Raw genomic sequence first — 14,993 nt, forward strand, 5'->3', positions numbered from 1 at the left:
AAGGAGTTTACAATTAGGAGTTTGGTCAGTCTGTTGTTAGTCAAGAAGGTCTGCTGGTTGGTGGGTGATGTTTCAGAAGGACTAGGAGAAAGCTAATAGCTAAGGCCTGAATATTAAGCTATTCCTTCTCTGTGGGATAATATATGGCTGGTGAAGATCAGGAGTAGGGAGCAGGTAGCTGTGTTATGACAGGAGGCTGCCCTGAGATCTTGCCAGAAGGTTAAGGCATTTACAAGCGGGCATTAAAACCCCTGACAACTGTCCCAAGCAGCTAGAAATACAATAGGAGAAGCTTTGGGAGTCAAAGGAAGACTGAACTCAAGAGCTGGACCTAGTCATGAGTGTATTGGCTAAGGTAGAGGTTTAGGGAATTTGCCTTGAGGTCAAAGACATCATTAAAAGGCTTGTATTAGCAACCATGTCTCTTGAGTCCTTAAGAATTGTCAGCAAGCAGTCTTTCTGAAAATCCCCAAGTAAATATTAGTGTTCTCTTATATACAGAATATCCCTTTAACAAATTAACTTTTTTAATAGTTCATCTTGTCTCTAGTATTAGTGCCTATCTCACACCTAAGTCTCTTATACCAAGCTACTAGGAGGTTTTAAAATATTCTAAGGGAGCAATCCTATGGCCACTAGACAGCGGCTAGATGGCCATAGGATATCTGGTTTTCCAGGAACCGACCTCAGAGCCCAAGCTCCGAGGTTGGCTCCCAGAGAACCAACCTCCCCCCACTTCCACGCTGTCTCAGAGGCATCACAGAACAGCTCCGTCCTTCATGCTCACAAGAGAAGCGCGGAGCAGCTGAAAAGGGACATTCTGGGCAGAAATGCCTGTACAACACATCCAATGTGTCATACAGCAGCCCCCTCCCCCGCTCAGCCCCCCCCCCCCATGGCTAGACAACCACAATTGGCTGTCTAGGCAAAAATGCAGGGCAGAAGAAGCACGGAGGGAACGATCCCCTCCGTGCTTCTCCTGCCCTGTTTTGGATAGGCGGTGGCCTCCGAGTTCAGAGGCGGCTGCCTATCTGAATAGGATTGCATCCTAAGAGAATTAGTGGCAGCAGAAAAGGGTCACCTTCAGGAACTCTTGAGTTATAATGGCAGGGAGTTCCTTTGGCCCTGAAATATAAGCATTAGCTAAAAATAAGAAACCCCATAGGTGGGATTGCCCAGTTAAATAGTTTCCCCATAAGTGGTGGCAGTGCTGGACAGAAAATCCCCAATAGCATCATATGGTATCAACAGCACTTAATGCCCAGCAGTGCTAAACACAGGCCAATGACATTACTGCCCCGGCCCATGTCTGGTGCTGCTCACCATTTAGAAACTGCATAGCTGCTTGGTCCACTTCCTCTCACCTCTGCTGCCTAATCTGCCAGTAAGGATGTGGGATCCCTCCCTCTCAATCACTGCTCAGCAGTTACAGCCACTTACCACCACCTGACCCTCCTTATCAGCTGCCACTGCTGTGAGAACAGAGTAGCTGAGGTTGTTCTAGGGATGCCTCAATTTCAGGTGCAATATAGAAGGGCTGAGAAGCAAGCTCCGACATTTATGAGGCATCACAGAGAAGGAAGGACATTTTCTCTGGGACAATAAACTGAATACAGTTTCCTTAGCTGATTAATGTTAGATGACTGTTACTAATTTATGATGCACATTTATTTGAATTTTATTTATTAAAAACATTATGCCCAATCCTTCAGAGTTTACCCAGGGCAACTTATAAATATCAATAAAATACAATCCATTAAAAATACAACATTAAAACTAAATAAAACAGCATAACATCAGTTTCAGAGGGAGTTCAAGTATTAAAAGGCCCAGGATTGAGCAAACCCAAACCACCACATCAGTGCCTTTTTAAGATACAGGATGAGTATATTTACAGTTTAATAAGTAACAGCTAGCAGATAATGTTAAAAGGGAAGGCCATACTTTCCCCCACTTCCTATTACAGTAACACACTGGAGACAAAATCTCAAATAGGTATGTCCTTACTTATATCTCACCAATTAAAGTGGCCTTGCTGATTAATCAGCTCAAGCTGTAGTGATTAGTATTTACATATGCTGAAAAAACAAGATTGCCTGATATCTGCTGTCATGCCTCAAGAGTCTGTGCAATAAAGCCTGCCTGCTTGTGAATGTTCAAGTACACTCTACAAGAATAGGGAGAAATGAACTCCCCACACCACTCCAGGAGAGTTCCAGATATCAGAACAGGGTTGACACAGTCATGGGTAGTAACGCCCTACACTGTAATGGATGAACAGGTCCACAATTTAAAGTTCTTGTGGTTCAGGTGATATTGCAACAGGCCTTGCATTTTGTTGTTTGACAGAAGAGAGGTCAACTTATCAAGGCTCCCTGCTGATAAGTCCTTTTTCTTGTAGCCTGGCTGTATAAAAAAAAGACAAGATCCTTTCCTCCCTCTCCTCCCTGATTTGGAGTGATTGAAGAAGCAAAGACAGCAGTTGCAGCATCACCTTGATTTATCAGTGTTTTATTTATCAGGTTATCAGTGCTTTGGAGGTTGAAATGAGACAAGCTGGGAGAGGACCAGGCAACTCTTGTTACTATCATCCCCAAATGGTTATTTGGTTTGAGTGGCAGGCACAGTTTGGAGACTCTGCTCAAATGCAATTGAAGTTGCAGTTTGCAGTTAAAACAAACCTAAGTTAGAGGATAATCTTAGTGGCAGACTCTTTGCACCAAGTGGCCATGGTACTTATCAGAGATGTTGGTGACTCTGCTCGACAGACCATTATTTAATAATCGAAAGCAAGTGCAAATAGGACTTCCAACAAGCTTTTAACTGAATAACTCATCAATTGTTACCACTTGGGCTCCACAGAACACAAGGAACTTCCCATATTTCAAAACTTCATAGGGCAGACTTTACAATGCCAGTTTGTTCCTTTATAAGGATGGTTTGTAGCTCAGCTGTTCCAACAGAAAGCCCTGGAACTGATAGTCAGTTTGAGACAGGTGGAAATGGCACTATCACATTGAATAAAAATGTAATAATTATTAGTCGGAGGGAGAACACAACACTTCCAATTGAATTTGAAGATACAAGGGTGTTTAGCAGGATAGACCTGGTTCTAATCCAGTACCACAGTAAGCTTCTCAAATGTTGGAAGACCAGGTACAAGGGGCATAAGCCATGTCCACTGCTTCTGCAAACCTTTGAGGGATCTGGGCACATGAATAGAGAGTAAGGCCATGGCTGTCATGCCACTACTGGAGGAGTCCTCTTCAGAGCTAGAGGCCCCAGAAGCCCAAGGCGCCCCAGACCAGGGACTGCCACCAGACCACAGGAGCCTGATCCCTTGGGGGAGGTGGTTACAGGGCCATCCTTGTCAGGAGAAAAGGACTCTGCCTCTGAAGCAGAGGCTGAGCCACCCCGATCTCCAGGAGCGCTGCCGCCTCAAGTGACAGGCTAGTAGGGCTCCTGTGTGAAGGAGTGCTCACCTCCAGAAAAGGTCTCCTCAGGAGAAAGTGACTTCTCAGGAGTAGGGCTCTGGAAAGGGAGCTCTGATTACTGCAGCTGAGCTCTGGATGGGGTCTAACAGACTGTGGGCTTAAAAGCCTTCACTAGAAACCCAGCCAGCATCGGAACAACTTGGTACATCCTGCCTCTGCTGTGTACCTTGCCTCCTGAACCATGCCCTGTAACTGATGCTCTGTTTCTTAACCATTTTGACCCTGCCTCTGGACTGTGTAACATGCATGACTGATTTATGATGCTTGACCTCTTGCTTTTTGTCATGACCACTCCTGCTGTTGCCTGATCCTCTTGTCTGCCTGCCTGCCTGCCTGCGTTCTGACTTCTGCCTGGATTTAGACCACTTCTATTGTAGCCAGAACCCCACTGGATTACCAACTGTAGGCTTGAAGGTTTCCTGACTTCACTGCAGTCATTGTTTGTTACAATCAAAGCAGGACAATGGCAAACCTCATTTGAAAGCTGGAGATGGATACTAGTTTTTAAGAGACCAAAAAGTGGTTTGAGGGAGGGACCCCCTTGGTTCCCCCTGCCTGGTGCTCTTCAGATGTGTTAGACACTAAGTCCCACCATCCCCAGCCAGCTGGGGGATCCACACACACACCAGGTTGAGCAGGGGGTTCAGGTTTCTAAAACAGTACAAAACCCTGCAAAACCTGTTTACCAGAGATGGAAATAGGAGGAATATAGACATCCTGAATAGTGCTCTCTCTTTCAAACTTCGTTTAGCTCTCAGGGAAAAAAATAGCTCCAACAGAAGCTGCCTTATATCAAGCCAGACCATTGGTCCTTCTAGCCAAGTACTGTTTGCTCTGATTGGCAGGGGTTCATCAGGGGCTCAGACAGAAGTCTTTCCAACTCTACCACCTGAAATAATTTAAATGGAGATGCCAGAGATTGAACCTGGGATATTCTGAATGTGCTGAGCGATGAATCCTCCTCTCGGGCCTTTAATGGGGTCAACACCTCAGTCCAAGAAGATGGAATGACAAGATGGGAAACTGACTTTTGTGATGTTAACACTTAGGAAGCATCATTTGAAAAATAATTTCCCACCCAATCAGTTGTTTGGAGTATCCAAAGCGTAATGAACAAAGCAGAGATGGACAAGGATATCATAGACCCTTTGGTCCAATAAAGCACTTTCAACTTCACTGGAACTCTCTTTATACATTCACCACTCAAGCCGTTTTTGTGCCTTCCTGCTGTACCTCCATACAGCTTGCTGTTGCCTATATCTAGACTCCTGGAAAGTTTTCTTTACTTGTTCAGCAAATCCAGGACTATCTTCCTGCAGTGCATTAATGGACTGGAGAATGAAAGGCGTCTGCTCTCGTGGGAGCGGGTTATTCCGCGGCCTCATTGGTATGACTGTGTTGCATTTGTGTGGTATCGTCAGTGCTCCGAACAGAGAGGTGTATGACTGGAACTGGCACCAAAGTTCACTCAAGAAGTTTTCGGTCAGCAAGATAATAGTCCACGCAGAGCCATTCACAGCATCATTTAAATTTTCTAGCAGATGCCTACCACTAGGCATTTCCGCAAAGATTATCCCCGGTTTAATACAAAATTCATTTTGCAGCAAATCCTGGACTCTAACGGCTTCCTCAACATCATCGTCAGCATGAAGAATTACAAACCTGTAAAATATATCCCCAGTCTCCTCGTCAATGCTTTGAGTTTCTTGGATATTGATATGGCAACTGGTTTCTACATCCACTGACAGTTCACACAATTTGGGCTTTTGCTTAAAGTCTTTCTGCCCTTTACTTGTATAGTTGTCCTTCATACTGTTCCTCGGAGTAAAAGGAGATGTTCTTTTGGAGATACTGGTTCCCATTATGGTAAAACGCCCACTTCTAAAAAACCCGAAGCATTCCCATTCTTCCAGTCTATAGAACAAATGAAAAACAAATTAGAAAAAGAAAGATATAGCATCTTTTAGCCATCACAAAATGCATTCAAAGCTCTCCTGAAATCATGCGAGTCAAAAGATCTAGGACAGCAGAAGGTGGGGCGTGGGGGCAGAAGCTATTAAAGGGTTGTAAAGGCAAGCCTGGAAAGTAAAATTTAGTTAAGCGTGTGATCCTGCAGCAAGAAACAAAAGGGGGGAAAGGATTTAAAAGCCATTCTCATTCTCTCTCACACACACACACTCAACAAACTTGACTGCAGTGCTCTGGAGAGACTACATCCCCAAGTTTGCGGACTGTAAATTCACGTGAGAGAGTGAAAGCTTTATATTGCGCAGTAAGACTTCCCCCGTGAACTCATCTGCAAATTATGAATTATTTGAAAATTGATTATGAAGCATCACCTATGGAGAGGAGCCATGGCTCAGGGGTAAAGCATATACCTTGTATGTAGAAGGTCCCAGGCTCAATCTCTGGCATCTCCAACTAAAGGATTAGGTAGCATGTTCTGGAGAAGACCTTCATTTGAGACCCAGGAGAGCCACTGCCAGAGTAAACAATACTGGCCTGGATGAACTAATGGTCTGGTTTGGTGTAAACAACTTCAAGTATTCATACATCTTTCCATGAAAATACGGCATGGTCATTCATGTCTGGGTGAATAATTTGACAGTGGATGCCTTTGAGCTAGCCTTTGAGTACAAAGGTAAGTAGTATCATTCATATACACACACACCAGGGAATGTTTTGGAAACTAACAGAAAAATGACAGTTTTTGTAGCAGTAACGTGGGATGGAAATTTTTTCAGTGCTTTGGTTTTCCGTATAAATTTTTTCATTTCAGAAATTTGTTAGTAACAATGAATGGATGCTGATTGCAAAAACAATATTAGGCAAGCTTTGTAGTTTCAAAGTTGTAGGTGAGTAGTTGTCAGCATATCGTGCACTATTCTTTGGACTGCTAACATTAGTGTGTTAACATTTTTCTGTTATCTACATGCTATGGTCTTTACATTTTTACAAGTGTTCCAAGAAAAAAGTATATATAACATTTAAATTACATTAAGTATGCTTTAATTTTTTCATCAAATATTTCAGGTCAAACACTTGTGGTGTTATTAGGACCAAAAAAATAACATGGGATACTTTTTTTTGGCTTTGTTGTTTACTAAATAGTTAAAATAAACATGCTAAATTAGGTCACTCTAAGGCATCAGAAGATTTTCCAGTGCAAAATGAAAATTCCCAGTGCAAATTTCCCTATGCAAATTAACCTAAGCTGTACAGGAAAAATTTCCAATTTAAAATTTTCTTTAAAAATCCATATCACTATTTTGCAGTATGTAGAAATGGCTGTTACATATTTATGAGAGTGTTTAGGAAAGTGTCTTTGAAATGGTGCACTACATAAAGAGAATCTGGGGCCAATTTAGCTATCAAAGAAGGTCAATGCAATGACTTCGTTTGTTTACTCCTTCGTTTGTTTACAGGTTTAGCCTTCACCTCAATATGCCAAAGTGCACCCATTTGCTTTCTCCCATATGAGTTAATTGCCATCATTTACTCCTATGGGAAAGTGTAAACCCTGCACTGGACGACACTTTGGTGGTAAAAGCAGAGTCTGCCTGCTACCACTGATACTGGGTGGCTCAGCTCTCATTGACAGGAAGCCATGAGGGCTGTATGAAATAAAATGTTAAACTATTCAGGATATTATGGCATATTATTTAGACTGACATAATTTCTCAGAAAAATGGAGGAATCAGTACTCTACAAACCACTATACAGAACTATTAGGTTACTAACTTGGAAAGGCCCCTATCTGAGTCTTTGGTTAGATATTCCCATTTCCACTTACTTTGGCAAACCTGGGAAAAACACAAATGGTTAACCTTTCCAATCATTACCTTTCCCCCTTCCCCTGGCCACCGCTCATTTGGTTTCCTGACTTTTGTGCAGTTTCTTCCCATTCTAAAAAGTTGAAATGTTTCTCCCAGGACTTTGTTACTGGCAGTAAAAGCCTTAAACTAAAAAACAGAGATACTTTTGGTCCTGTCACTTTTGCCTTTGCCCTCTGCAAGAGCTTCTCCAAAACTGAATTTAGCCCTTAGGCTGAAAGAGGTTCAACACCTGTCCCTGGAGGCGTCTCTGACCCTCATGACAGCCTATAGTGGTGATGGAGGGGAACGAAGGTCTGCAGCAGGAAGAAGTTTAAAGTTTAATGATGAAGCCATCACTTTGACACAACCCTTCCTGAAGGAGTCTGGAATCAGTGGTGAAAAATGTTGTGCATACACTGAAGATATCCAGTGAAGATGTTAGCTTCCTGCATGACATGCTGATCAAGAGTGGTTTAAGTACAACTGCAGGTACAAGATGTGGCTGTTTTATTTTTGTGGAAACAGCACCACCACGTGGCACAGGGATACTGCATACACTATGTTAGTATACACTATGCATATGCTATGTTAGTATAGTATATCTGTAATACTATTTGTAACTATAACCAGAAGCTGACCCAGATTCAGCCACAGAACAGTTTTTCTGTGCCAGAAATACACAAAAACGATCATTCTAAATATAAACAGATTAAGATTCCCCATCAGAGATTAACTACGTTTCATTCAACACAGAGCAGGGATTAAAAGGCTGGGCTACCAGGTCAATGGGTAAAAATTATAGGCAGGCATGGGCCCAAACAGTTCTCAGAAATTAACAGCCAGTGCCACCAACATCACCCTTGAGTTACATCCAGACAGCTTTGGTATTAGGAACTGGAAGAAAGTGACTTTTCTAGCTTTTCATCCCTGCAGTCAAGGGGTGCTTCCAAACTAGGCTTTTATCATGTGATCGCCCTGCCTCAATCATGCAATTTTAAAGTGGGAGTGGTCCAGACGTCGTCTCCCATTTGTAATCCTCCTGTAAGTTCCCACTGCTGCTTCCATCTTTTTTTCTGTCCACAAGAAAATCCATTAAGGTAGGAAAAGACAGAATAGCAGCATAATGTATTTTGATTGATAGCACTAAGAGCTGTCCGTTTGGAAACGGAGTGGCCAACGGAGCTGCTACAAAGCCCTAAAATTTGACATTTTTGGCACTCCGTAATACTCTGGATGCCATTTTTTCCATTAAAAATTACTTTCTGGGTTGCCTGGCAGACTGTGGCTGGGGGGGGGGGGGCAAAATGGCACTGAACCTTCTGAAGTTGCCCACCTCCTGGTCTGGAAGCACAACAGATGTACAGCATGCTTCAGCTCCATAGCAGACAGGTCTAGTGTCTGCTATGATGAATCCATCCCTGATCCTAGCCAGGTTCCAGAGAACACTGGATAATTGCATGTTATTCTGCCCAGGATTTACACTGTACTAACAGAACAGAGGGAATGCAGGGTGGGGGATGAAGAGTGATTTGTCTGTATTTATGTATGAGATGAAAGACACTGGGATCTCCAGTTTGTGTTGGCCTTGGCAAATAAGCCCCAGTCAGTATCTGTTGTTTTTAAGGTTCCCAATAGACAGGGACACAATAGCAGAGACAGGCGAGGGACTAAGTATAGACCACTCAGTCTGTACGGTGGAATCCTGCAGTGACTTTCCCAGGGATACCCTCATAGTTGTGATCTGTAGCACCCAGCCACGAAAGTATCCTGGCTGTAAACCCTAAACATGGCATAACCGGCACAGAAGTAGAATCAAGAGTAAGAATAGACAGATGAACTCAGCCTTAAGCACAAGTTATTGATGATGATGATACTTATTTTGATCTGTACCCCCTTTCCACCAAAAAAATGGTGCTTAAGCACAAGAACTTAACATTCATATTGCAGAACCTGCATAATAGCCCTTCAAGCTGCCTTGGGCTCAGCTGCTAACATTTTATAGACATGCCAGGGTGATCTCTGTTGTTACTTTCAGGTAAAGATGTATGCAGGCACCTGGGCTCAGTTTGACAGGCAAGAAGAAAAAGAAACAGTCACATTTATTTATAGTAGATAAAAATAGGAAAAGACCAGGGACATCTGGGGATTGAACATCAGCTAGAGGTCTCAAAGGGCCCTCTACCTCATTAGTGTCTTGGCAAGGAGTTGCTGAATAAATTCATTAATAGATACAGAAGTTACCCCACTCATATAACTTTCAGATGGCAAATGTTCTCAATAGTTGATCCACAAACTAATAGATACCAGGTGATTACAATGGGCAAGGGGTGGGAGAGAGACAGAATCCAGCCTTGGAAAGCCCAACATGAATTAGATCTCGCCTTTTATAAACCCATTGCTCATATACATCTGTAACCCTGTGCAGTCCTAGATTGCCTAGAGTTTAACCCCTTTTTGACCCTTAAGAGTTACGGACATCTTTCAAGAGAAAAGCAATTGAATTTATCAGTGTAATTCCATGCTTCTCAGACAGATTGCCACAGACAAGGTAGTAAAGTCTAATATTCATGAATAGAATCTCATAGTTAGATTGTGAAGGTACTGCATGTCTCTGGGACTGACGCACAAAGCTGTCACACTCTGCTATCAACTGCTGAATTTGGCACAACAAGGACCTCAGCTTAAAAAAAAAAAAAAGCATGTTGGTAGTATCTGGTGAAGGTTTAGAAACCACAGTAGTTGTAGGGTTCTAGCCAACCTGGTACTCTCCACATCTGAAGGTGAGGAATTGTAGTCCAACACATCTGGAGGACACCAGGTTGGGGAAGGCTGTGTCAAAGAATGATTTTTCAGCATATCTCTCAACTCTGCTACTACAAACATTGTACCTCCATGTGGGGAAGAGCTGAACTTGTTACATTTCTGCCTGAATTTCTAATTAAAGTTACAGAAACCATGGCAACTATCATTTCAGAGACAATAATGGGCCTATAGAGTTATGGGTTGAGATCTACATCACGAAGGGAGCAATCCTATGGCCGCTAGACAGAGGCTAGACGGCCATAGGATACCTGGTTTTCCGAGAATCGACCTCCCCCCACTTCTGCGCTGCCTTGGAGGCAGCATGGAACAGCCCTGTCCTCCGCACTCACAAGAGGAGCGCACAGCAGACGAAAAGGGGCATTCCAGGGGGTGTTCCGGGGCGGGGTGTGTGTGTGTGGAAATGCCAAAGTGTCATACAGCAGCCTCCCCCCGCCCCCACTCAGCCCTCCCGTGGCTAGACAGTGACAATCGGCTGTCTAGCTGAAAATGTAGGGCAGGAGGAGCGCGGAGGGAACAATCCCCTCCATGCGTCTCCTGCCCTGCATTGGATAGGCGGTCGCCTCCAAGTTCGGAGGCGGATGCCTATCTGAATAGGATTGCACCATTAAGCTCCCACAAGAGACTTGCATTAGCCCCCTGAAATGTCTGACTTTTTCTTTCTACACCTGAGCTTCATACAGTATCACAAACTGCTTTCAGAACTTCCCTCAGTTTCAAAAGCTGTTTGCCATGCAGCATAAGAGCTGAAGTTCATTGATCCACAATGTGGCAAAATCCTTAGCTCTAGTGACTGCCCTCTCATGGCCTGTCCTGTGAGAGATTCCCTCCTTTGTCCCAAGTTGTCTTCTCACAGAAGTGAGAAAGATCCCTCTCTTCCTGCTGGGCACAGCAGACAACGGAGAACTTAAGGGGAGTGTCAGGGTCTGTGGTAACCACAAATAACAGCTATCTACTAAACCAAGTCAAAAGTATGGGTCTCTGCTAAAGTTTAAGAAGAAAAAAGCCCAAAGCCTCCTTGAATTTATGGAACTAGTTTCATAACCAGTAAGTGTGGTGTAGTGTTCAAAGGGTCCAACTAAGACTGGGGAAACCCAGTTCAAATCCCTACTCAGCCACAAAGCTAACTGGTGGATCTTGGGCCAGTCACGGTCTCTCAGCATACGGAGGAGAAATGGGGGCAGGGAGTAGATCTTGTACCCTGACCTTTTTGGAAGAAGGGTGGGATAAACATTTAATAGTTCTTTGGATCCTGCCCAAAAGAGAGGATTATAAAAGGTAAAAATGTAACTGGCAAGTAATTCAGTATCACCTCTGTTTTTATATGGAGCTTACTGGATTGGTGATACACACCCATCTAAAGGTTGACAATACTACCGATTAGTAATGGATGTTTGGCCTAAACATACACATGTTGTGTGAGGATATCCCAGTTTCATCTGAAGATTTACTAACTTGTATCCTCTCGATGAGGAAGAGAACCTAGCACATCTAAACCCGTAAGTTAGATAATACCGATGAATTGCATGTGTTGTTCTAGCCAGGTTAGCCTGGCAAAAAGAAAAGAAAAGAGAAAAGCACAGAACAAGAAAAGCAATTGCTTTTATTTAGGCCAATTAGGACTCAAAAGTGCAGTATGCAGGCTCTGAGTTACACAGAACGCTGCCTCAGGCTGGATGTTTGAGAGGCAAGAAAAAAGGAGGGAAAGCCAAAACAAAAAGATGTTTCTATACTGAGGCATACTATTGTACCAGCTGTATTTGGAGACCTTTTTAAATTCATGCACAAAAGGTGTGGGAATATAGTACCCACTAGCCCATAGTACTTGTTTATGTGTACTACTTGTTTATAGAGATTAGAAAGGCAGACAGAAGTCTGTGATCTATTTGGCTAAAAACATATTTTTAGGATTGACCCCTCTCTCTTTCTCATGGTAATGTCCCAAAACCAATCAACTATATTAACATTAAACACAACCACAAAAATCTCATGGGAAAAGCGTGAACTTTTTTTAAAGTGAGAAAATCAAATTCCTCTTATATTTGGCCACTAAAAATCAGTCCAAACAAGTGTTACAAACCCAAATCCTTCTTCACAAGCTGGAACCTTTTCCAGATTCTTTGCAAATGATCGTTTTTACATGACAAGTATGGAATAGTTTTTGTGAACTGCCTAGAGAGCTTCAGCTATTGGGTGGTATAGAAATTAAATAAATAAATAAATAAAGTCCAACTATATTGAAAAACGTTTTCAACTTTTACCTCTATGGAATGAATCCCACAAATTATCACTGATTTGTGGTATTACGTTTTATTGATATAAGAAATGTGTGACAGTGGAGGTTGGTGGCTCCGATGTCAGTGGGCCAGTGAATCCGCTCCGTGTTTCAGTCAGAATCAATCAGAACTCTAAAGGAGTGAAACACTTTCGATAGCTCCTTTGGAGTTCTAACTGAAACACAGAGCAGATTCACTACCCCACTGACATCGGAGCCACCAGCCTCCACTGCTGTGTGGGGTAGTGGTTTGAGCCTTGGATGGTTCAAATCCCCACTCAGCTATGAAGCTCATCAGCGACCTTGGGCCAGTCATCGTTTCGCTCAGCCTAAACTACCTCACAGGGTTGTTGTGAGGATAAAAGGAGGGGGGAAACCCTGAGCTCCCGCATATCAATACAGGAAATGCAATAAATACAACCAAACAGGTGTATCGAAGCATAATAATCTCTATAAGGTGCCTCCTTGGGAGTGGAGGGGGTGCTGTGACAGACTTAACGGGGCTACCCCTCTGGAACTGGTCACCACGAAAACTACTGGAAACGTAGGTTCGAGAAGAGGGGACTGGCTCCGAAGGACGCTCTCTGGCCGCTTGCGATGGGGCTTCACGCCGAACAAGATAATGAAAAGAGCTGGCTGGTGATGACTTTGGGGCTGGGTCGCGGCGCTGAAGAGCGGTACTTACCAGATCAATCAACCGAGAAGATGCCCGATCCCCCGACGGGAATCTTCGTTAACGTCCAGCTATTTGCCAGCCCTCTGCGAAAATGGAGGCGGCGGGGTGATTAAGTCCCGTCTCCGCGCGAGTAAGAAAGGGGAAGCAAAGGCGGGGCCAGATGCTGACGACCTCAGGGGCTTTTGCCTCCTCCAGAAGCCCGCCAGCCAGCAAAGGGAGACGAGGGTCATCCCTCTGCGAGGTTTTCTCCAAACCGTGCAGAGGGAAGTTTGCCAGGAGGGCTAACACTGAAGGCGGCAAAGAGAAGACGGGTAACCCCGTTCCGCAAGCGACCATCTCTGGAGCAAGCTTTCATTTTTCTTTTTAAGTTCTGCAGCCCTAAGGCAATCAGACTGGAGTCCTTAAGGGTGCGATCTTATGCAAGTTTAGACAGAAAAAAAGGGCCTACAACGCCCAGCATGCCCCAGCCAGCTATGCTATGCTGGCTGGGGCATGCTGGGAGTTGTAGGCCTTTTTTTCTGTCTAAACTTGCATAGGATTGCATCCTTAAGGCTGCAAACCTAAACATGCTTAGTACTCCATGAAACACAGTAGGACTTACATCTCCATTAAACACAGTAGGACTTACATCTGCATAGGATTGTACTGTTAAGTCCTTATCAGTCCTAAGGTCCATCCCACTCCCCACCCATCCACCCAGAAACAACCCCGTGCCTCCAGCAACAGCTTAATTCCAGTCTACAACTGTTCTGCCCTACCCCATCCCATCCACAGTGCTTGAAGTGGCTGCCAATGAAATAAAAACAGCATTAAAATCCCTCAAAATGTATCAAAAGTGTAAAAATTATGTAATCCTGCAGCTAGATGCCTCCAAATGGCCATCTCCAGAAGTTCGTTGAAAAAGAACTTGTATTTCTTCTGAAACTCCAGTAGCAAGGTACATTTTCAAATGGAAGCCTGTTTTACGGCCTTGGAACTACAGCAGTGAAGGCTTTGGCCTAGCCTACATATGCAGCAGAATAAAGTGGCCCAGTTCTGATATGGTAGAATGGACAGCATCACTTCAGTCTGTTGGTGGAGGCTCACGTTCTGAATAGTTCTCCATGTTAAAACTCCTTGCAAGTAGAAAACTAGCACAACAGAGTGAGGGCTTGGCTAAAAAGTTCTCCCTGATATGCTAACTCTGGGTCCCCACTGTGGCACCCGTTGACACCATTGTGCTGATGGACATCCCTTTAGATGTCCACCAGGCTCTCTGCCCTTCCAAATTGTTTTTTTATTCACGTTTTTAAAAATAAATAAAATAGGAGCCTCGTATGCTGCAAAGTGAAGTGCTATCTGAGCCTGAAAGACATTCATAGAAAGTAACAATGGCAGATGGCTGCAGCCCAGCATTTTGTTTTAAGGCATGCCCAGACACCCAGAAAAAAAAGGTAGGTTGGGGGTGGTAGAGAGCATCCACAGGGGGAATAAAGGGGGTGGGGTGGTGTTTTGTGCTATGTGAGAGGGTTTTGCTTGGGTTTGGGGTATGGTGTGCAGTGTTTCTTTGGGCATCACCAGCTTGCCTTCCGTGAAATGGGTATTTTATTGTGCTTTGTGGGAGTAAATATGTGTTTTGGCATTTGGAGCTCAGACCCTACCATTGCCTTGTACTCAGTTTCTTGGCCAATATACTTGTCTCTGAGCCTCATCAATTGCCTTCTGTGAAATGGGCGCTCGAGTAAGAAACCGTGGATTTAAGAGTAGTTTTCTCTTTTGGAGTTCAGACTCCCTCTCTGCCTTGTATTTAAGATTCGTGGGCAAAGGGGGGTTTTTTTGGTTTGTTTTTTAAGCCTCACCTCTTTGCCTTCTGGGAAATGGGTGTTTTGTGACTGGCCACACCAACCATGGCAGCCGTTTTGTGAATGGACAAG

The 14,993-nt window shown here is 43.9% G+C and overlaps 1 protein-coding gene across 1 annotated transcript; it reads right to left on the reverse strand.

The window, feature by feature from the left end:
- Positions 1-1,679: 1,679 nt before the first annotated feature.
- Positions 1,680-13,177, reverse strand: TICAM2 (TIR domain containing adaptor molecule 2). Its single transcript, XM_084833907.1, has 2 exons — positions 13,090-13,177; positions 1,680-5,408 (listed from the first exon to the last, which is right to left on the reverse strand). Exon 2 carries the CDS (start codon positions 5,354-5,356, stop codon positions 4,691-4,693), a length of 666 nt encoding a protein of 221 aa, XP_084690033.1. The 5' UTR covers positions 5,357-5,408; positions 13,090-13,177; the 3' UTR covers positions 1,680-4,690.
- Between the last annotated feature and the right edge of the window lie 1,816 nt (positions 13,178-14,993).

Source organism: Heloderma suspectum, chromosome 2, assembly GCF_057233095.1.
Source record: "Heloderma suspectum isolate Gila_16-S chromosome 2, 16-S_ref, whole genome shotgun sequence".
Classification (NCBI taxonomy): domain Eukaryota; kingdom Metazoa; phylum Chordata; class Lepidosauria; order Squamata; family Helodermatidae; genus Heloderma; species Heloderma suspectum.

Bases quoted from the DNA above. Each gene is read 5' to 3' on its own strand.
- TICAM2 (XM_084833907.1), bottom strand. From the start codon at position 5,356: ATGGGAACCAGTATCTCCAAAAGAACATCTCCTTTTACTCCGAGGAAC.